Raw genomic sequence first — 23,769 nt, forward strand, 5'->3', positions numbered from 1 at the left:
GGACCTGGCACGAGGGCTACCTCAGCGAGCACTTTCCGACCGGCAGGGGGGCCGGGCCCAGAGCCTGTGGCACTCGTCACACTTCCCATTCCCTTCTACAGAAAGATGGTGATGTCAGGTGGCCTCTACGGTGCAGGGGGACACAGGGTTCAGCCACAAGCCCGGAGTGGAAGAGCTGGTCGGCGGCAGTGCCTAGGCTACGGCCAGGCGGTCCAGCTCCAGGGCCAGAGCCCTTACCTGCAGCCACCGACCGGAGAAAGTTCATCTAAACAACCTCGAATGCTTACCTTACATACACCTTGACTGGATAAATAACAATTTTAGGATGATAACACGAATATAATCAATTTATAAATACAATCAAGCAGTCTTTAAAACTAAAATCTGGTTTCTAATATACTTCTTCTAAAAACGGAAGTAACTTACACAAAACTAGGGAACAACATAACACCATCAAACTAAATACTCTATAAACATTCATATAGATTCCTTTCTTTTAAAATGAATCATCAACATAAAATAAGGTGCAAGTTGTTAAAGACATTGAAGAAAAATCAACAATTCCAATCAACAATTGTCCAATTGTCCAATCAACAATTGGACAGTACAATTAACTGTCCAATTATGGGCAAATTACATATCCAACAATGAAAATTTAAGGGACACGTGCGATTCTGATTGATCGAGAAAAGGTACTCGGGGAAGTGTCTCCGTGCGCCCACGCGGCGCCCCCCCACAGCTCTGCGCGGCGCTGCGACCAGTGGGCTGAGCGGAGCCACGTGGACTTCCTCCCCGGGAGGAAGGGCGCGGTCAGGGAGGGGGCCGCCCCCGTCTAGCCTACCTTATTTTTGGGGTTGGACGTGTTCATGACACTCCGAGTCTCTCTCCCAGTATAAATGACAACACCTATCACAGTACCTGCGAAAACACGAGAGCGGTCCTTACAAAGGCACTTCAAGGCGAGCACAGAGGTAATGCTTTCTGATCGACACTTTCGACGGAAAATGCCATCATACCACTTAACTTCATACAAGTTTACCCAGCAGTGTATTTAATTTGATTAAAGAAAACCTAATCTCAACTTTTAAAATAAGCTTTGAAACACTGCAGCAGCTCCTACAGCAACACAAGTTCGCCCACACGCAGTGTCCGGACACGGTCACACGTCCTCTGAAGGCCGGAAGGGGGGCTCGTCTGCCAGTCGGCAGCCGCTGAGACGGCAACTCTGACCCTGAAGTTGAGGGGCGAGAGGCCACCTTCCACACTGGCCAGAGTCGTCGTGGGGCCCTCAAACCGCACGGCTGGCAGCTCAGCCGGGGCCCCTGAACGAGAGCCCGCAGGGCACTTTCACTGCGGGGGCCGAAGCCGTAGGTCTCAGCGCCCCTGCTGAGGGGTCGGCACACACACAGTCAGAACAGTGAGGGAGACAGTGTCAGAAACATTCGAGTTAGAAGTTAGACCCTGTCGGTCTCCTCTAGTCACGTCTCCTGAAAGTCTGGTCTTCTAACTGAACACGCCAAGAAAAACGGTAATTCTGTGGACTGCCAAACTTCAGACAGAAGAATCGTGAAACACCCCGGGGATAACCCACAAACTACACGGGTGCAGAGGCTGCGCCTCTGCAGGGCCAAGGGGAGGCGGGACATCTGTCTCTGGAGCCGCAGCTGGCGCTGTTCCCAGCCCCCACTCTGCAAGTCCTGAAGGTAAGAGCTATGACGAAGGTGAGGAAGATCATCCTCAGCCAGTGCAGAATTGGCTACAACAACTACACTCCGATGTCACATTAACTCAGGGTGGTCCTTACGGAGTCGTCAGCCAGGACCACCGAGGAAGTGTGGCGGCAGGTCCTGGACACACAGCACAGTGGCAGTGACGGCTCCGCCTCCCACTGGTCCCTGGTGGCCAGCTCCCCCGAGTGCCCAGGGTCCTGCCCGGCAGTGCCATTTGCAGGGGCCACACATACCTTTCTGTTTCAGAGTTCACACCCCCCCCCCCCCCCCCCCGCGCCGCCTCTGTAAAATGTGTGGCCCTGGGGAGGCCGAGAGGCCCGACTCCCCTGGGCTCCTGCCTGCCCCAGCCCCTGGGGGGCGCTCTCCTGCACCCCGCCCCGGTGAGCGGCCCAGGCCTGCAGGCTGCACTCGGCACGCAGGAGGGCATTCCATACGTAGTGATCCGACAGTTTCAACACTTTCTTAACCTGCCAATCAAGTTTAACTTCATCAAAGTGTAAAAGTGTCACTAACGTAAGTATAAAAATAGACCAAGGAAACCTACAAAATTAAAGTGTTCCCAAGGTCAGTGAACAAACAAGTCTTGTCTTCTAGAGGAGGCTTGGAAACTACTGAGGCCACTGCCCGACAGCAGGCAGTGGAGGAGCAGCACGGGGCCCACGCTGCCGGGACACTGCCCAGGGTCCCACGGGGGGTCTGAGGGCCGGCAGGACGGCCAGGAGGCACTGCACGCAGATGGACGCAGGCCGAGTCCGGTGCCGCGTGCTAACCAGGGTGCCCCGGCCGTCTCCGGCGCCCGACCGCCCCACGGCTGGTGAAGGCACTCCCGGGCTCTCCCCGGGACTCTCCCCGGGAGGACGGCCCGCTGCAGTCGGAACCACGCAGTCTCATGACGAAGGCCTCTGCAGTCGGGGCGGCGCATCTGAAATACCCTCCACCGCCTCTGACAAAGGGCACGTATTTACAGGCTGGAAGGCCGAGTTAGCTGAACATGTGACAGAGAGGCATACGGAAAGGGGTTGCCTGTAAATCTGAGAGATGGGACGTGACGGGCAACAAAACAACATACTCATCAGACTGAAGGAAAGGGTGTGTGTGAGAAGAACGAGATGTTGTGGGGAGACACACAGACTGGCTGACAGACAGCTGTCAAGCCACGGGTTTGGCCGATCCCAGGTACGGCCCAGCCACGCCCCGCAGCAGTGCCAGCCCCGGTGGCCGCAGCCTGTCCTGGAGCCCAGCTGACGGCAGAGCCTCTGCGCAGGGCTGCTGCGTGCGCCCCGGGGTCACTGGGGGAGCAGAGAGCGAGCACCAGGTAGGTGGTTCAGAGACATGGCAGGGACAGGGGATCCGTGAGCACCACACAGCGCTCCAGCTGGAGCCAGGAACCGGCCTTGGGGCTGCACACGCCAGTGCCCGGCCGCGGGGCTGGACTACCTGCTATGGCCCCGCCCCCTGCCGGAGTGCCCCGCCTACCTCACCCCCCTGCGTCGCTGCCAGGGACACCCGGATAGCTGCAGGAGGTAGTCGCACCCCAGAACCCCGACCCTGCACTCTGCACCCACTGGCCTTGTTCTGGGGCGGGAGCCCCCAACGAGGTGCGACAGAGGGCCGGGTTTCATTTTTAAACCTCTCCTCTGTCCCGAGGACTAGTTTTGTAGAATACCACAACCACTAGCGAACGAGAGAAACGATATGAAAACAAAGAGCAGACGCGCCCCCACTGGTTCAACAGTGAATCACTTCGTCCACCGCCACAGACACGTCCCCGCGTCTGCGCTCGGGTGCTCTCGCTCAGCCGCCGCCCCGCTGCCCTGCGGCCCCGCCCCGCCCCAGCCGCCCAGGGCCCCGGCCCTGCAGGCTCCCTTAGTGACGTTCCCACGAGATGCATGGGGGGGGGGTGTCCCTTGAAAACACGAAGCATCCCCCACTACGAGCGAATCAACAGTAAGAACAGAATGGACCTCTTACCTGAGGCCACCACGGTGCTGGCCCACAAGGTGTTTTCTATGCTGAGACTTTCGTGAACCGGCGGGTCACTGTCCTCCTGCTCGGGAAGAGAAGAGGGGACAGCAGTCAGTCACCACCACTCTCACGGCTCACCCCGCGGAGGGCCGCCGCGTGGGGCAGTCCGCGGGCCGGCTGCAGGGCAAGGGCACGGCCAAACACGGTGGGAACCAGGGACCGAGCCGCAGCTCTGAGCAGAGGGCGGGCACCGCGCGCCGTCGCGGGCACAACGCGCGTGGTGCAGCCGCGTTGGAACCGAAGTCTCCTGAAGGCTGCCAAGTTCCAGAGGAAGGCGTGGGCGGTAAGTTCTGGTTAATTCCGGTCCATCGTGGGTCTCGGCACCAGCCCACCGGCTCCCCCCCACCCCCAGCCCGCTGCACAGCGGGCACCGGGACACCTGCTCCGAAGCGGCTGCTTACACACATGCACCCAAAACAGGGCAGTTAAAGAGCCCGGTCCGGTCCGCAGCACCGGGGTCCGCGCCCCGCCGCCGCCCACGCTGCGCCGCAGCACAGCCGCAGAAGAGCAGCGGTGGCCGCGGCGCTGCGTCTCCCTCCGCGGCGGCGGGGCGAGGCCCCGCCACTCCAGTGACTTCCGGAAGCGGAAAGAGCGAGGACTCGCCCACACCGTAATTTTCCAGCGTTTGCACTCCCGGGAGCCAGACACGAAGGGTAAGGCCATCGAAACAGGCACGAGGAAAGGCGGCAAGGGCGTGCACTTGGCCGGGGAAAGCTCAGAGGAGGCACGCAGAGAGGTGAAGTTTATACTGCAGGCTGGTCCTTGGCACGGAGGGAGCCTGCAGAAAGCGGCAGAACCCGAGGAAGGGGAAGAACCTGACCTCGAGGGCCACCACAGGACTGTTCAACCGGAAAAGAAGCCATAAAAAACCAAAACAAAACAGAAAAGTGCAGTCCACTTAAAAGAAAAACGTGAATCAACAGAAACCAACTCTGGAAAGGACCCGACCGCAGATCTACTAGACACAGACTTTAAAGGAAACAAATGAAACATGTTCAAAGAAATGAAGATGTGGGCAAAGTTAAAAACATGATCTACGAATAAAGAGACAGAACACCTAAACAGAAACCAGAAGAAAGGACAAGTTCAAGAGGCGACAATACAGCAGCAGAAATACAGACACCCGCCCAAGGAACCTCAGGCAGTGAGCGTGGGAACAGGATGATGGGGGCGCTCTCGTCCGCGGAGCCCCACCGAAGAGGGGAGGCTGGAGGAAAGGGGAGGGGCCCCAGGAAGGGACCCCAGGACCGAGGGGCAGCAGGAAGCCAATGGCCAGGCTTGGGGCGGGGCCTGGGGAGGAGGGGGGCGGGGCCTGGGGAAACAGGGCTGAAAGCCCCCCAGCGTGGCCAGAGGCGTCAGCACAAACATCCGCGCTGAGACGCGCAGCACGAGGAACTCGGTGAGACCCAGGCCAGGACACATCACAGCTGACGTCTGGACAGAGAGAGACGCAGAGAGCGGTCTTGAAAGCCGAGAGAGGGTCACCGCGCGCATTCTGAAGGGTCCTCCTCAGAACCTCTGAAGACCAGAGGCAGCGGGCTGATGGAGTCCCGATGCTAACAGGGAAGGAGAGTCTGGATGTCCAGGAAAACTGTCCTTCCAAAGCAAGGAAGAAATCAAAACGCTGCAAGACGGGCCGAGCTGAAGAGTTGTGGGCACGAGACCCGCCGCCGAGGAGTGCTCAGGGCGTCCTGTGGGGGCCGCGAGGGGCCCGACACTGACGCGAAGCTGACCGCCAACACAGGTCTCGGTGCCGGTAAACTCACCAACCCCCGTGAAGGCGAATGTTAGTGCAGCAGTGGTTGGAGACCAGACTTTCCGTCCAACACACCATATAACAGACGAACACACTGAATGCAAAAGGCAAGGAAAATCACTCCTCTGAAAGCCAGCATTACTGTGGCTCTGGTGTGAACTGAAATGGCCACCCCGAACGTGTGCGCTGACGTCAGCACGGGGCACCCAGAGGCGTGCAAAACACAAGCACTGGCGGATGGCAGGTCGGCGCACCGACACTCGCAGCAGGCGCCCAGGATGGGCACACATCAGACCCCTAGCAAACGGTTTCTCAAGGGACGGCTGCTCGCCACGCCTTGCGTGTGACCCAGGGTGAAACACAGCTGACCGCACCCACAGATCTTTCCACAGTAGCTGCAGCAGTTAAAGACGGGCTGCGGTCACACGCAAAGGTCCCTTCAGTGCTGTGCACCACTGACAACGTCAGGACACGCTGCTGACGTGGCGTGAACTCACTCCTCCGAGCCCCACCACGCGGTCAGGAGGGGAGGGGACCGCACACCACAGTAATGAGCAGAACGCATACGCACGCGTGTGTAAGGGAACGGACACACACACTCCTCCTCCAGCTAGCTCACAGCACTAAGAAATAGTGTGGATACTGTAGTGGATCGCCTGTTCTCCAAAGTCAGAACTCAAACAGCTAACTTACCTCATCTTACTGACTCAGAATGTTTTCCGGGAGAAAGATCTTACCAACAGTAAATATGCTTTAAAAATATACTGAATGCATCCTAAAGAAAGACTGGATATAGAAAAACTTAAAAACTTGGAACATTTTCTAGGTATTCCCTCCTTAGTTCAAAATTTCTATCAGTTTACCCTTGATTTGACTGCTCTTTCAAAACGGAGGTTTGCAGTGCTTAACCGATGCACACGATGAACACGCGGGACGCAGGCGGGCCACTCACCCTGGTGAACGTGCCTTCGAAGCCGTGGATGTCCAGCTGCGGCTTCTGGGCGTGGACGTACGCACGGATGGAGAGGAGGTCCTGGGGCACAGAACAGCTGCGTGAGTGGGTGTCACCAGGCAGGAGGCCTTGAAAGCCTCCCAGTCACCAATTAATGTGTTTACACGTTATTTACCAGAGGTGGTGGTTGACTTCCTTACCTTCTGCACGCCAACGGTATAAACTAGGATGGAAGGTAACTAAAACAAACACTTTTTAAGCTCATCGGAGGTGTGGCAATTTCTCTTGATTCTGACAGACAACTGCTACCTGTCGACAGGCCAAGGCCCTTGGGAGACGCTGGTCGGGTGTGTGTGGCCTGGGGCTGCCCTAGGACCCGGCTGTGGTGGGGGAGGCTGGGCATGGGGGGTCAGAAGCTCTCGGAATACCCCAGTCCTCGGTATTCGGTGGGATTTGTGCTTTATGAGAGAACCCGGAAAACGCCTCCTGTGTGCAGATGTTGGTGTCCCGGCAGCTGCCACACTTGCCATGGACTGCCACCTCCCCCGAAGCTGTGCAGAGGACAGAGGCGTCCTGGGGGCCCCGGCCGATCCTCAGAAGCGGAACCCCCTCCCCGGGGGCAGTGGGGAAGCAGAGCAGATGTGCACCACGGGTCACCCCGCTCCCCGCAACACGTGAGAGTTAAACGGCACGTCTCCAACGTGAGGTTTTAAGCACCCTGTTTACGGTAATTATAAAAGTATGCCTGCTGGTTCGGAAGGTTCAGTTGGTTTTACGTTTTCCTAAAATAGCAGAAGGTATAGTAATGTAAGCAGTGTACATAAAGAGCTTTAATTTTTGAATGACACACCATGACTTCACCACCTCACCAAGACGCAACGTTCCTGTCTGGACTCTGACGAGTCCACAGCCCGCATGGGAGTCCACCCAGGAAAGTGACTTCGCACTTTGACCTCACACCTGCGCGGCGGTGTCCGACAAGACGCGCAGGCACGCAGCCGTGGGGCTCGCCTGAATTCAGACCGATGGCGTGATGGGGGTGGTGACAACCCAGACGCACCCGTGCGTGTTTGGGATTGCTCACAGGAATCCAGCATCGCACAAACCACAGCCGCACATGGAGGCTGCCCACGCTGGAGCTGTTCCTGGGTCGACTTTTAAGGGTCTTTTAATTATTGATATTTCAGTTGTTTCTCTCTTTCTGAACACTTCCAACCGGCTACAGAAAGCTGGACAAATTCAAAACAGAAGTTTAAGGTCACCTGTCTTTACCAAAGGGCAGAGTTTGACAGGAACAGGGACACCAGTCCGGGCCTGTCCCCGTCCTCGGTCGGCGCTGCGGGCACCAGCTAGGCCGTCTGAGCTGACCGCACTGAGGGCTTCTGCCCTGATGGCCATCTGAAATGGGGCCACTATCAGCCCCAACATGGGACCCCTGCCCGCGGGGCAAGTGGGAGGCCCCATCTTCGGGCGCCTCACTGCTGCTCCCTAGTGGTCGGCACCCCCAGACAGGTCGCAGTGCAGCCTGCACAGAGGACCGGGGTCTGACCGGGACCCCTTGCCCTCCGGGACCCGCCTCGCTCAGGTGGCTTGACTATTGAGCAACGTTGTTGCAGTGAGGGAGACACCTGGTTAGGGGGTGACTGAAGGGCTGGGGTGTTGGGACAGCTGCCTGACCCCAGTGACGCTGCTGTGACCACAGAGGTCACTGCGGGCAGAGGGAGGAAGCAAGGCTGCCCTGACCCCTCCAAAAGGTCCGCAGGCTCCCCTCCTGTCGCCGGGAGAGCGGCCAGCGACGTTCAAGGCCCAAAATGCCAAGGGGCGGCTGGGTCTTCTTGGGTGGACTGTGGGTGAATGGGCGCTGATCTGCCAGCTGCAGCCAGGACCCCGTGGGCGTCCCTGAGCCCTGCAGGGCGGGAGGGAAGCAGGGATGGGCCCCGGGAGGCCCCGCCCACAGAGCCTCGGCCCGAGGGCGGAGGGGGCTCCTCAGGTTCCAGGCTCCTGAGCCGGGGAGGGAGGGGGAGGTGCTGGAGGTGCTGCACCGCACGAGCTGTTTTCACGCCTTCGCCCTCAAGGAGGCCGCGCAGGAAGACGCCAGAGACAGCTTCTCGGGGGCCAGGGGGCAGGGGCGCCGTGCCAGGCCGCGGGCGGACGGACCGGCTCAGCACCGCGGGTCTCCGACGGCAGCCCGGGCTACGTGCTAACCGAGAACAATGTTTTCAAGTTAACGGGGCCAAGCTAGCTTACGCAAGGCGAAATGCCTGGCGTGACCGTTTTACACTCGTGTGTGTGACTAGCAGGTCGAACCGAACACGCAGCCAGCAGCTCCTAGGGTAAGGCAAATTCGAGAACCCCTCACTATTCGTATTACACGGTCGTCGTAATTTCTAAAAATCGAAACGCTCCTATAACACACTACCTCTGGAGACACGGCAATGAGGAACAAGCTAGCAGCCACCCGCACGTCGACACGGACGTTTAGGGGAACGCGTTTCATCTGGCGTATCAGACACCAGATGACGGAGTGATGGCACAGTAATGAGAATGCCACTTGGAGCTCCTCGTGATCATTTAAAAACCATTCGCAAGTTTTCCATCACGTGGAAAAGCCTCTGCTACTAGGTCAAGGGCAACATTTGTTTGCATTGCTTAAAGGTCATTAAAATACATCCTTAATCATAACATGTGGTTCATTACAAATAAAATTGCCCTTCGTTCAATAAAACTCATTAAATGTAAATGGTATTGTTTACTGCTCTATGGATCTTCTGAAATAAATCAGCGAGTCATGATTTATTGAAAACCGCCGTGACTCGTTGTTAATAAATGCGCCCGATGACAAAAGCCAGAAGCGTATTTCCCGAGGTGTGAGGTGCCTGGAGCTCGGGTCTCCTCAACGCCGGGGCAGCAGTGCGACCGCGAGGGGCCCTGCGGGACCTGCCGTGGGGCCGGGGGCCGCGTCCCCTCTGCTGGCAGCAGGCGCTCCGGGGACGCAGGACCCGGGGAGGCTACTCTGGGCAGGTCCTCGGTTCCGAAGGAAAGTCCTGAGACGTGGGGTGTCCTCACCGCTGGTGTCCCAGGGCACACGGCGCCCGGCTGGTGACGGGACCGACAGCAAATGACACCAAGTAGTCCCGACCCACTCCTTTCCGGACGGAGGGGTCCCGTGAGTGACAGTTACGGGTGTGCCCGCTGGCACATGAGGAACCAGGCTGCCTGGCCTGTATCCACGGTAGCACTGCAGCTGTCTTTCCCGTGAAAGAAACAGCCGTGTAAAACCTGCCTGATTATACAAAGCTACACGCTGAATCTAACTGATGAATCAGAAATTCAGTTAAATTTCCTACTTTGGGAATACACTGCTTCTTGGTTTTATGGCCACATCGAAACTTAAAAAGTTTTTCATTCACCACATAGTAGCTCAGTCCAAATGCTCCACCCCACTCCCTGCCATGAAGTTAGTACTGACCATGACGTTTTAAAGTTAGTATTACGTGACTTGTTCACTGTAATTTTGTAATGTTTTGAAATTTATACATCTGTGTCACTAATAAAAATGAAAACCATCCTTACAATCCTGAATATGATGAAATGTCAGTTCCCGTCACCATGATTCATACTAAAAAGCAGAGATAATAACGATGTAACTTTACTTTCTTAAGACATGATTTACAGGCAATAAGTGGCACCTGTTTAAAGGGCACGACTCTGCCCTGGCCGTGGGGCTCAGTGGGCGGGGTGTGTCCCACAAAACGGACGGTCTGGGGTTTGACTCCCCGTCAGGGCACATGCCGGGCTGAGGGTTCGGTCCCCGGTCGAGGTGCATGCAGGAGGCAACGGATCAGTGTTTCTCTCCCTCCATTCCCCTCTCTTTAGAATCGATCATAAGAAAAAAGTTAAAAATACAAGCGTCCACTTTTCTGCACGCTAACACACGTGCACACCTGTGCCGTCACCACCGTCAGGCTCCCTCCCGACACCTCCCTCACGCCCCCTGCAGGCCTCCCTGCCATCTGCAGCCTCCACCACCCCCCACCCGGAATTACCATTCGTGCCGCCAGAAACCACACGCTTCTGTCTGCCTGGCTTACGTTTGGCTTTTCTTTCAGACCAACTCTTTCCCATGCAGTGCTTTACCTCTGCACATCTTCCCTACCACTCGTGACAAAATTAATCTGCTACAACTGACGACTCAGTGCAACTCCTTCCCAGGGGCCTCGCCCGTGAGTGGAGGGTTCCTGGGAGTGGGGCCCCTCCCAGCCGGACGGCCAAAGGAAACCCTTCTGGCCGGCCACCGGGGACCTCCCCCCCTTCCGCCGGGAGTGGCTGCTGAGGACGCTGCCGCTAGAAAAGGGAGGAGGACGCAGAGGAGGGACGCTCTGCAACTGGGCGGGGAGCACAGACCCAGCGAGCAGCCCCACCCCCGCCGGGAAGCCAACCGACCGCGAGACTGTCTCCTGACGAGAACCGACTCGTCTGGACAACCGTGTGGGAGCTGCATGCTGCTCCAGGCAGACGCTGACGCACGGCGCACGAGAACATGTCTTGAGCACACGTGGAACACTAACCCAGAGGCAGCGTGTGCGGGCCCGGCTCACACACAGGAGGGCTGAGACAGAGCGAGATGCATTCTGTGGACGTAACAGAATCGAGTAACAAACCATAAACGACAACGAGAAAACCCCGAACACTTGGTGAACAAACAGTGCGTCCCCCAGTAAACGAGGGTGAAAGAGCAAGCCGCAGCAAAGGAGTTCGAGGACATCCCGGACCAGATGGTGACGACGGTGCCGGCGAGGTGACGCTTCGAAGGGGACTCTGGGCTCTAAAAGTTGGTAACAGAAAAGACTAAGGTGCAAAATCGAGATTCTAACTTCTTTAAAAAGTTAAGCAAGAAAAGAAAATTAAACCCAAACTCAGAACGAAGGAAATGAAGAACAGAAATCAGTAACAGCGGAAACGAACAGATCATAATCAACGAACCCCAAAGCTCTTTGAAATGATCACTGAAGCTGATGAGCCTCTGGCCGGACTGACCAAGAAAAAAGGATGTAAAGAACCAATACTGAGGATGAAGGAGGTCGTGAGACCTACAAACGCTAGAAATAACAGTATGAATTTCATGCCATTCAATTTGGCAACTTATAGAAAATGAATAAATTCACTGAAAACCACAAATTCCCAATGAACAGGAAATTTGATTAACTCTACTATCTAATTCAGAAAGTTAATCCACAGTTAAATACTTTCCCACAAACGAGCTCTTAGCCCAGGTGGTTTCAGGGGTGAATCTGTGCAGTATTTAAAAAAGAAGTAACACCACTCTCATACCGAGCACATCCAAACAACGCAGGAGACAGACGGGCTTCCTCCCAACGAGCTGGACGAGGCCGGTGCGGCCCGAGGTAGCCAAGTGAGGGCTCCGTAACAGACGCAGAAGCAGCACCAACAAGTGCCCCCACGCACACGGGCACCCACATTCGCTCGGGAAGCGGGAGCAAGCCACGTGCGGCTGGGCACGGAGAGGACGAGGAGCACAGCCCCACGGGCTCCAGCTGAGGGACCGCCGGGGGCACGGGCAGCCCCGACGCCCGGAGCACCGCACGCGCCCCAGTCTCACACCCAGGGCCCCGTCCGGTCCCTGCCTGGTCTAGGACCCCGGGCCCCGAGGACGGCCCCCAAGCCCCCACGGACGTGGGCAAACAGTCCTTCTTGGAGGGTCTCAGCCCCTCTTCACCGGCCACTGAGTATCAGCAGGTCACACACAACGAAGCTTCTCTCATTCGGATGAACACCACACATACCATAAAATAAACCCCAAATGCCTGCAACTGTGGTTTTGTTTAAAAAAAAAGAAAGAAAGAAGATGTTTACCAGTTGGGGAGATTCTCAGCGTCAGTGACATGCTTGAGACATCGCCCAAAACACCCAAGTGCCGAGTCCGGTCCTGCCTGGCCCCACCCCTGCTGGTCCCCGGGGACAAAGGTCCAGCTTGAGTGTGAGTGCCCTCCCCTCTCGCAGAGCCCCAGCCACTGCGCTGGCTCCGGATCCAAGCCCCGCCCCCCCCCAAAGGACCAGCTGCCTGCACAGGCGGGACTGCGGCGCGCTGGGCGGGGCCGACGCCCACCCAGAGAGCACGGTCCGAGTCAGCGTGGAGGGCCCACCAAACCCCACCAAACCCGCGTCGACGCGCTGCTTTTTCAAAGACGGCTCGACAGAGAGGGTCTGACGAGCAGAAAGGGAACGAAAAGGAAGGAAACCTCGGGGTCGAGCCGACAGGGACACTCGAAACTGTGCCCAGAACAGGGTACGTGCTGAGATACCACAGAAGTCATTTTGGCATAATTTTCGATGATTCTCCTTTGGTAAAAAACGCTATCTTAAAAATCACCAGTGCATTCAGTGAGTCAGCTGGTGTGCTCACCCCCAGGGCTGGCAGCCTCTGCGTGCAGCTCACGGCCACTCTCAGCTTCCAGTCGGTTTCGCCGTCGAGTTGATCTGTTCGTATGAAACACGAGCCTTGGGGACAGAGAAGAGGAATTCCTGAGTCACAGGCACTCAAAAACCGAAGTTGCTCAGCACAGGCAGACCCCAAACCACACGTCTACAGAGTCCCATCAAAAGCCTTCAGCAGCCCTACTTGTTGGATCCACACAACAGGCCTGCCGAAGGGTGCAGGCCACTGACGGTGTAATGCTCACCTCCTGTTCGGTGTTCCTGCCTGGCGAGGTTTAACGTCAGTTCTGCTTTATTTCAGAAGACCTCACCGATCACTTCTACCGCCGACTCATGTTTTGATAACAGAACAATAAGCAAAGGCTCAAAAGTGCCCGGGAACGCGAGCTGTGACCCAGGAACGCGAGCTGTGACTCTGGCGCTGAAACGTCCGGGCGCCGCCAGAGAGCCCACGCTCCGTCACAAAGCCCACGCTCCGTCACAGAGGCACAGGTAGACTGCTGACACCCCAGTCCAGGCCACAGTCGCATGGACACCCCCACCCGGCCGGAAGCAGGAAGAGGCAGACGCCACGCTCCAACGACCCAGGCCCCCCCACCCCGCCCCCCGACGACGCTGTTCCCGGAGCCGGCCCTCAGAGGATGGCACGTTCCACCCGCACAGCGCGACACACCCGGGGACACTGGGGCGATGTCAGTTCTCACGCTTGGGGACACGTGTTACGAAGACCGACCAGGAACCGTCCCACAACTCAGCCAGCACAGCTGTGCACGCGTCCCAGGGCTCACACAGACCTGCGCACGCTCGGCTCTCCTGCGTGCACAGCGCCAGGCACGGCTCTCTGCCCGCCGACGCCCTTCCCACTGGTCACACCACCAGCAACTCTGCGCCGCAGGCGCGACCCACGCCGGCTCTTCACCAGTCACACCTTTCCCCTCCGACCGGCCTCTACCACGGGTGTCCCCACAGCCTAAGGGACCCAGGAGGCCTGCAGAGCCTGGGCCCCCGCCTGGGGCGCAACAGGGCCGACCGTCCGATCGCCTCGTGCGTCACCCGAGACGTCTCCGTGCGGCCGTCACCTGGGTCTGTGCATGTCACCCGCATCTGTGTCACCCTGCGTGCGTGTCACCCTGCGTCTGTGCATGTCACCCTGCGTCTGTATGTGATCACCCTGCGTGTGTGTGTGTGTGTGTGTGTGTGGTCTGGTGCAGAACACGAAAGCCGCACACAGGCTGGAGGCTGGATCCTGTCTGGCGCGCACTTTGAAAGGTCAGCGCCCGCCCTGCTCAGGTCAGCTTTCTAGCGCGGAACGGGACGACGTGGGCGTCCCCCCGGGGGGCACCCCCTGCAGACGCTCTGGGCCTCTCAAGGGGAAGGCGTGTCTGTCTGGATTGCTGTAAGTTATGGAACGGGGAAACAGTATAGCTGCCTTTCTTAAAGAAAAGGACCTGCTGCACGTTAAATAATTATGTGCTATTTTAAAAATTTACAAGAAATTGACGTGCCATTTATCTCCCGTTACAGGGAGCACTGCCGCTGTTGCAGTGACTGATGGGGTTTGGAGCAGGAGCTGGGGCGGCCGTGACCACAGGTACGGCCAAGTGGGCTTGTCTTACAGGAGCCGTAGCTGCCGATTTTGTAACAGCCAGCGTGAGCTCCAACCGATGCCTGTCAGGGCTTGGCAAAAGTGAATTATTAAATCGGTCTGCTTGTGTCCTGTTACGGACTTCGTATGAACACTGGATTTTATTTTGTGTAATTGACAAGAGTTGACAGGAAAGGGCAGGCCCAGTGACAATCAAGCTGAGATCAACCGGTGCCCGTGGTGCAGAGCGGAGCCGCAGCAGACGCCGACGCTGGGACTGCGGGCACGCCGTGGACGTGGCCGCAGCGCACGAGCCCGCCACGCCCTGCCATGAGCCCCCAGCATGGCAGCCCACGGCCCACGGCGGCCCATGGGGCCAACAGCTCCAAGAGAGCCGGCCACGGCGTGTGCCGACGGGAGGAAACCCGGCATCGACTCTGCACGTGAGAGACCAGATCGTTCGCCGTCAAACTTAATTTCTGAATCATTCATGCGACTTAATGACTCCGCATGAAATTTTTAAGCCGACGGCAAGATGAATAGCGCCGCAGAGAGAGCGGGGACGAGTACGGTGTCACCTGCTGCCCTCGCCCCACTAACCAGTGACAGCTGAGCTACTGTAATGTGTCCCAGACACTTAAACTGTAATGTCATCATTTAGGAGGCAAGTGAAAAAGATATTGGCATTTATAAGAGATTGATGAAAATTAGTTCTCAAGCATTAATTTCTCTTAATACCGCTAAAAGAACCGTGTGCATTCAGGAGATAATTGATCTGAATTAAGAAACTGATGAAGCCATTGATTAATTGGAATTTAAGCCATCAGTCACCAGATCCATCAACAGCTTCATCTGCATTCTAAACAATCAGCTGACGGCCCAATAGAACGTCCTGTATTAATACACAGTCGATACGACGCCACGGAGAGACTCGCTGAGCGGCACTGACAAACGCCCGTGGGACGGCCCAGGCTCCCCCTCGCCCCACAGACCCAGGCCTCCGACGCCCCCAGGGCGACTCCTGTTGCGACAGGCCATGCCCCACCAGGTGTCTCTGAGCGGGAACTGAAAAGTAGCAATAAAGTACTATTGACAGTGCTAGCAGATACACAAAAAATCCTGGGTATGTGTACTTTTGAAAACTAGGCAAAACACTTAGAACAATTACTTGAAGTCACAGAAACAGAACTGCCACCGCTAAGGGTCCTTAACTGCAGGTAATTTTATGGCACAAATTTTATACAGTGGGAAGCTTTTGGTCCACTTTACAAAGAACATAAAAATAGCATGAAACATATCTGACATTTCGGTATGAGTAACTAGCAATTGTTTTTTGTAATTTGATAGAAACAAAATAAAGCTGAGAAATATAACAGAATCACAGGCTAAAACAGACCAAAGCGCTGAACTTGGATCCATCAATAACCTTCCAAAATACATAAAGCCATAAAAAAACGAGCACACGTGTGCATGAATGTACATGTCTGTGGGTGACAAGGAGCTAACTCCTAGATTCTGGAAGAGACCCGAAACCCTGGGCGCCACCCCTCCGCACAGCGGCGGCCCCACGACCCGGCACAGTGCAGCGGGAGGGGGCGGGGGGCAGGGCGCCATCCGCTTGGACGGAGCGCTGGTGCCAGCCCAGGGGCAACACCCAGCCCATCCCACTGGCCCGGCGCACGCTCGTCCACTCCATTCCGCTGCTGCTGTAACCACGGTGCGGCGACGGCACGGTGGGAGGCCGGCGGGAGGCCTCAAAGGAGGTCCAGGACCGCGGCCGTCGGACAGTCCCCGGCCTCGGAGTCCTCCTCTGGAGAGCGGACACTCCTGTCTCCGGCTGTGAAATGCGGGGTGTTCCTCGTCTTCCACCCCTACCACGGCCTCTGCCGTCCACTTCCTTCAACGACTGAACTACTTCCACGCTCGGGGGAGTGCTCTCAGCCTCAGGTGCACTCTCAGCACAGTCACTGAAAGGGCCACTTGGGGTCGAAGCACCGTCCACAGGGACAGGTTTCGGTCACTCACGGTGACGACTGCAGTGTGTGTGTCTGCAGATGACGGCACACCGCAGGCAGGCGGTGTCGGCAGGGAGGGCGGCATAAATAGTCTCTGAAGGTCCCCTCCCCGTCGCTGTGTGAGACCACCAGCAGACACTGTGCGGAGCGGCCTGCTCGGGACCCTGGCGCACAGACACTGCGTGACCGTCCGGGCGTGTCTGTCCGAGAAGCACACCGACAGCAGCGCGGGGGGCTGCTCTCTGGCCAGAGAGCTGCGGCCCCCCGGCAGGCAGGGCCTGTCTGGACGGCGCCTGAGGCGGAGGCCACCCACTGGGGAGAGCGGTCCCCCGGGCGGCTTGTCGGAAGCCGTCAGGGGCCGTGGCTTATCGAAACAGCCGCCGCAGGGGCCATCAAGTCAGGGTAGACGACGGGTTCGACACAAACCTTAAAAGCCGACACCAAAGGACAGGAAGGGGCTTTGGGAAGCTCTGACACGCCGCCGCTGGGACACGAGGGCCATCTGTGTGGGGACGCCTGGCGCCCCTGGAGGCCCCGGGGGGGGGGCCCCGAAGTGCAGGGGAGGCCGGGCACCGACCGCCCGCCGCCGGGCCGCGGGGCCAGGAGGACACTGCCTATGGGAGGGAGAAGCCTGGCAGTTTGGGTCCTTCGAGAACGTCTCTCTCGCACGCAGAGTCACGGAAGGACACGCTTGGTCACGGAAGGACACGGAGCTCCGCCATCTCAACAGGCAGCTCCCAGGCCCCCGGTCCCGCGAGAGCGGTGCGCCGGCCGCCTGGGAAGAGCAGAGCAGGCAGCCGCTGGGACAGGTCAAGGCCAAGGCTGGACGCGGCGCACGCGGCTGCCAGCCGCCTTCCTTCAGCCGCCCGCAGGGCCGGGCCCCGCCTGACCGCGTCCACACCGCACCGCACCACACCGCCACTGCCGGTGTGCGCGCCCCCACCCGCCCGGGGGCGAGGCTCCCGAGCTCCGCGGGCACCCGCGTGGCTCCCTCTGCCGCCCCACGCACCACGCAGTGCCCAGCACGCAGTCAGGGCACATACACGCCGGCTGAGCTGATGAATGGAACCGCAGGCGCAGAGCACAACCACATGTTCAGCCGTGACACCACGAGTTCCTTAGGCAGCAGCACGGGCGTGAACGAAAGCGCTCATGTGATACGTAGGTTCTGAAAGGATCCTATTTTCTAAACAAACATACGGGAACACGGGAACACCACTCTTTTAAATATCAACAGTTTAATGTAATTTAGAAATTAATGAATTTAATTATTTATCATTCAAAAAAACGTTTTTATAAAATTTTCCTTTCAAAATGAAAATTAAACTCCCAAAATACCGAGTCATCAATAATGTAAATAAGAATAAAGATACCTGCTTTCTCTGAAGTCCTAAGAAATACCATGTCCGATGGAATTCTTTGATTCTGTAGAGAGTAACACAAAATGTTAATTATCTATATGCAGGTTTATAAATAAACACAATTTCATTCCAAAGCAGAAATAGCTAATAAAAACAACTAAAATGTTACATTAAAATTTATGTTGAAACAACTCAGATTTACAATCTGTATTAAAACAAATATTTTGATTCATGCTTCAGTTGGACCTTTAAGATTTTTTCCCATTAATGAGCCATGTGACTAGTACTCAGTGATAGCTCAAAAGCGGCCCCATTTCTGAGGAATGTTAACTGTCACCATTTCTGTGGCCTCCACCGCTCCCTGACCCACTCCCCACACAGCAGTTGCTGCCTTATTAAAGCACACGCTCCCCATCACACTGAATGACCCTGGAGAGTCAGGTGAGCCTTCTCCCAACGCCTCACACAGAACAGAGCGTGCCGTAAATAAAACGCTTAGCAAATTCTGAGTGACTGAATCAATGTTCAACCGAGCAACCAAAGATACGCTCCGTAAAACTGAGTTATTTCTCCTCTTCTGCTTTATAAAAGGAAAAAATAACTCAATGATACTATGTGACATATAAAAACTGTTGTCACATATTTACTTAATCGTTATTATTAACAATCTATCGATTGAGAAAGCTGTATCAAAATGAAAAAGTGTATAATGAGAATATTTCACGTAATTGCAGGAATTGTACTTTCTGAGACCTACACAAGGACGTCCCCATACACGATACCAGGAACGGACTGTCTCTGTTCTGCTTGTCGGCTCAGCGTGTGTGTTCGATGCCACGCAGGAGTGGCATCACCTGGCACCTGTCTTTCCCTGACTGGCTCACGTCACTCAGCATGACGCCCCCCACGCTCACCCACACGGTCGCCAAGGGTAAGACGGGGAGCGGGCCGGCAGCTGTGGAGGTGGGGCTGGAGGAATGGAGCAAAGAAGAGAAGAAACTCCCAGACACAGACAATGGTGCGCTGGCATGGGGGTGGGGCGCAGCAGGGGGGTAGACAGGGGTGGACACAGACCCCATGGCGGGCGGGCAGTGCGGTGCACAGACGACGGGCCGTGCGACCCTGTGCCCGAAATCTGTGTGACTTTGTTACCCAGCGCCACCCCAATTAATTCAGTAAAAAGGAAACAAATGGATTATTTGTTAGTCAGCAAGCAACAAAAAACAAATATAAGTTGCTAAGGCGAAAAAAGGATGTTGCAGAAGAAAGACACTTGTTTCTAACATGAAGAAAGAACGGCATTTACACTCTAAGGAACTCCCAGGCCAAGGAAGAAATCACAAAGGCAATCAGAAAAGGTTTTTAGCTACCCAGTAATAAAATCTCAGCACATCAAAATGCGTGGAACACAGCCAAAGTCAGGAAAACCTTCAGAGGAAAATATACACAAGCAAATGCATACAACAGAAGAGGGAAGCTGAAAATACAGAGAACTGAATACCCGTTTGGAAGCAGGAAGAAAAAACAGCCAATGAACCAGAGAAAGTACAAGATGTAAGCACACATAAGCACAAAAATTAATGACACAGAAAACAAATATAGAAAGTAAATATTTTTCAAATATGCCCAACTGAATAGTAAGAAAAAACTAATAAAATAAACTAATAAAAGATGGGCGAGCCTTACAAAAAACTATAAAATATTACTGAGAAATTAAATAAAACCTAAAAAATACAACGTATCATGTTCCAAGGCTACAATATACGGCACTGCAAACATGCCAAGTGCCCATAAGCTGGTCTACACATTCAACAACATCTGACTGCGCTTTTCGGTGGGAACTGACAAGGCCCCGCGACCATGTGCAGGGAGACGCGAAGGCCAGGGACGACTGAGGCCAACAGGGACAGCGCTGTGCTGACGGCCGGGCCGGGACAGCCACACCCACGAGGCAGGCCTCCTCCAGCGAGTGCACTGCGCCCGAGAGGGGGGCCCGGTCTGCGGGGGAGGGGGGACTGCAGGCAGACCGGGAGGAGCCCCCGCGGGTGCGGAGAAGACCAGACGCCCGCGGTGGGGAGGGGGTGCCTGAGCCCTGCTTCCATTGAAAAACACAGATCTGTTCCAGAGGAACTGCATTTCTGAATTTCAAAATCCACGTGACAGAAGTCCTGAACAATAACACAGGAGAGCATGTTCACGACGCTCTGGAAGGAAGAAGATCCTTCCCCGCCGTCAACAGTGTTTTTAAGAAGTGCAAACAGACCAGTGAAGCGGACCTGACTAAAGGCAAGGATCTCTGCTCAGCACAGCACAGCACAGCAGGAGGGAAGAGGGACCGCGACAGAGGGCTGCCCGGAGGGCCTCCACGCTGGCAAGGAGAGAGGCGAGCCCAGGAGAGAGGTGGCGGGAGACCCCAGCAGGCTCTTCCCCGGTCAGGGGGGTGCCCCAGGCCACACAGGAAGACGCCCCACCTTGTCAGCTCCAGGGGCGTGCACACCAGCGCCGCGTCGGCTGCACACAGACCGGGACGCCGGCAGGCCGGGAGCGCGGGCCTCACGCGCGCTGACCAGAGCGCCTGCGGGCTGGGACGTGCGCCCCCACCCAACACCCCACGCACGCCGCGGCAGCACAGAAGCAGGAGCCCCCGGGCCGGCAGCACTGAGAAGCGGCCCGAGCGCTCGGCGGCAGCAGCAGAGCGGACACAGGGCAGCTCACGCGGCAGCGAAGCGGAGGAGCTGCAGCCGCGCGTGACGACGAGGCGGAAGGGCCTCTCTCGCCGCACTGGGCTGAGAAGGGCGCCCGCCCGGCCACACCCCCATCGCACCGAATCTTCCGGGCACCCTCGCCAAAGGTCGGCCGGCCGCAAGTGACGGCTCTCCTTGTGGACGGACGCTCGACCCCGAACTTGGGCCAGCCCCTCGGTGTCTGGATCGCCAGGACTGTCTCTGCACGAGGGCTTGAGGCGGAGAAATGCGGATACTCCAGCTGTGTTCACTTCAAAAAAGTCACGTGGGCTGTTCTGGGTCCCTCGTACTTCCAAATGGACGTGAGGCTGAGCTCGTCAACTTCTGCACAAGGTCAGCAGGACGGGTGGACAGGGCAGGGGCAGGGGCTGGGGGGGGGACGGGGCCCCTCCTGCACGCGCGGGCCAGCGGAGGGGTCGTCGTAACAACCCGTGAACGTGGGGCGTCTTTCCACTCACGTCCTCTTCAGCACGTGCCAACAATGCTTCATGGCTTTCAAGTGCAAGTGTTGTGCTTCTGTCTAGTCTTGAAAGAGAATTCTGTTTTATTCATAAGTACTTGATTCTTCCTGATGCCACTGTACATGAAATTCTTCTCTTCCCTCATTTTCAAGCCATTACACTGCACCCCCTCATCATGTTTACTGTCTACGAGGCACCCGTAAGTAACCGAAGTAACTTTAAATAACTGCTGGACGCCTCTCCCTCCCCTCCCCTGCAGACCGGGAGCAGCGCGAGGGCGTCGCGGCCGTGAGGCCCTGGGGTCGAGTGCGAGAGTCGCCCTGCCCGTCCCCAGCTGGGCCGCTTGACCTCCGGCCGCCACCGACGGCGAGGGCACAGACTGTCAGGCAGAGCCTTCTGTGCCGACTCGAGCGAACGCTTTTCTGCGACGAAGGCGCGACAGTCCAACTGCCGGGTCACGAAGTCTGTGTGTGTTTAGCTTTCTAACGGACTGACAAGTTTCCGGGATGCCCGTAACACCGGATACTCCCACGAGGAAAGCACAGGCGACCCCTCCTGTCCCTGGCTGCTGCTGGAGCTCCGCCCTGGCCCTGGATTTCCCTGCAGCCGCGCTGCTCGCGCGTGGGACGCTCCACCCGCCCACTCGCTCGCTGCCACGTGGCGGCAGTGAGGCGGGGCATCTCTCCGTGGGCGACTTGCTGTGTCCACGCCTCCTTCTTCGGCGAAATCCTGTGTGCCTGCTGCCCACTTTCTAACTCGACTTTATTTTACTGTTGACTTTTAACAGTTTTACACGTTGTAGATAAAACCCTTGTCAGACACGTGGTTTACAAACATTCCCTCCCCCTTCTCGCCTGTTTTCTCCTTATATCGACGAGTCTTTCGCAAAGCAGGGATTCTCGCGTTCCCGGGACGCAGCTTGTCAGGTCTCACCTCTGGTGCACTGTGCTTCTGGGGACGAGTCCAAGAGCTGCTTTCCTGGCCGAGATCCTGAACGTGTTTTCCCTGTTTTTCTTAAATTTTCCCAGTTCTCCAGTTTACTCGAAAACCCATGATCCGTTCTGACTGGGCGTTTGTACGAAGTGTGACGCCTCGCTGAGGGTGCCCTGGGTGCTCCCCTGGGTGAGGGTGCACCCAGGGGGCTCCGGCTCACCCACCAGGGGCGGGGCTTTCCCCTCCCGCAGTGCGTCCCGTGAGCGTGTCTGGGTGGGCCTGTCTCTGGGCTCTCCCTGGCGTCGTCTCGGGGGCCGGCCCGTGCCCCTCGCAGGCAGGCCGTGCTCCCGACGTCCCCGGGGAGGACTTGGCCTGGGGAGACAGATGCCCCTCCCCCCCTTCTCTTGCCAAGACTGCTCCTGGCCACTTCCGCGCCTGGGCCTGGCCAACTCGGTTTCGGAGCGAGCTTATTCTGTTCACGAAGCATATGAGCCTGGCCGAGGTGCTGACAGGGTGTGCATTGGTGCCCTGGACCAGTCATGGGGAGCCCTGGGCAGCTGCCACCCGAGACCGCAGTGCGGCTCTCCAGGCCGTGAATGGGACCTCCCCGCCGTGAGCGCCCCCGCAGGGTTTCCATGGCCGTGTTTCCTCGGGGCGACCGAGGGCGCTGCGTCCGCGGCTCAGCTTCCACTCGCCCGCTGTCGCTGGCGCCAGCGTGTGGATCTCATCGCTTGCAGCCACCGTGCCCCTGTCAGTCCCGGGAGGTTTCCTGCAATGGCACGGGCTCCTCTGCACGCGGGCCCGTCACCTGTGGCCGGGGGCACGTCTGCCTCTTCCTTTCCGCTTGGGGGTGTTCACTGGGGCCCTTCGCCACGGAAAGCACCTGCAATCCCAGGAGGAGCCGAAGGTTGGCAACCTACACGGCACCCACGCACGTGCACGCCACACAAACGAGCGGCGAATCAGGGTGCTGTCTCCCACTCGCCTCTGCAAGACCGAACACGGCCCTAGCCACCCTCGGCCAGCCGGGTGGGACGGGGGGCTGCTCCGGTCTGCAGGGGGGGGCACTGCATGCTGGTGCCCGATGCCCCCCCCCCCCCGGGGCTCGGGCTGGTGCCCGAGTGGCCCTCCCTGTGGCCTGGACGCCAGCCGGCACCAAGGCTGCGCTGTGCTGCTCTGCAGGGGGCTTCTCGGCACTTGCCGTTTCGCATGTCTAAACAGTCACTCCTGGGCTGTGAAAGCAAGGGGCTGGGGTGCTGTCCCGGATGGGGAGTGGTCGCCCCCCCCATGGCTGCTCCCCAGGCCGCGGCAGCCCGAGATTCCCCCCTCCGGCCACTGTGAGGGTCTTCTGGCGGCCTCTCCCCACACTGACCTACGCTGTCCCTTGCTGACCCTTCTCACGCCCACTTCTCCTTCCGAGCACTCCCTGACCTCACCGCCAACCGGGAGCGCCTCGGTGCCTCCACACCCGGCCTGTCAACGGCCCCAAGGACGGCTGTCCCGCGACTCCACGTGCCGGCCTCCCCTGTCAAGGGCAGTTCTAGAGGCCGAAGTGCATCCTGCCGGAGGCGGACTCTGGCCCAGCTCCTGCGGAAGCCAGAGAACTCCGACAGTGCAGCAGTGAGCAGGTGACGACACGTCTGGTTTTACAGACAGCACGTGGCTCCCCCTCCACGCGCCGAGGTGTACTTTAGCCAAACAAGACGACACCACGGGAAAACCTGGGTTTCTCTTCATATGCAGCAAACCTT

General features: G+C 57.4%; 1 protein-coding gene across 1 annotated transcript in view; it reads right to left on the reverse strand.

The window, feature by feature from the left end:
• ATP9B (ATPase phospholipid transporting 9B (putative)) overlaps positions 1 to 23,769 on the reverse strand; it is a 100,934-nt gene that overhangs the window by 56,234 nt on the left and 20,931 nt on the right. Inside the window, 5 exon segments of the mRNA XM_028524805.2 lie at positions 842 to 918; positions 3,702 to 3,777; positions 6,464 to 6,544; positions 12,888 to 12,982; positions 17,893 to 17,944. Coding sequence (XP_028380606.1) covers positions 842 to 918; positions 3,702 to 3,777; positions 6,464 to 6,544; positions 12,888 to 12,982; positions 17,893 to 17,944 — 381 coding nt within the window.

The sequence above is a fragment of the Phyllostomus discolor genome, chromosome 9, assembly GCF_004126475.2.
Source record: "Phyllostomus discolor isolate MPI-MPIP mPhyDis1 chromosome 9, mPhyDis1.pri.v3, whole genome shotgun sequence".
Lineage (NCBI taxonomy): Eukaryota > Metazoa > Chordata > Mammalia > Chiroptera > Phyllostomidae > Phyllostomus > Phyllostomus discolor.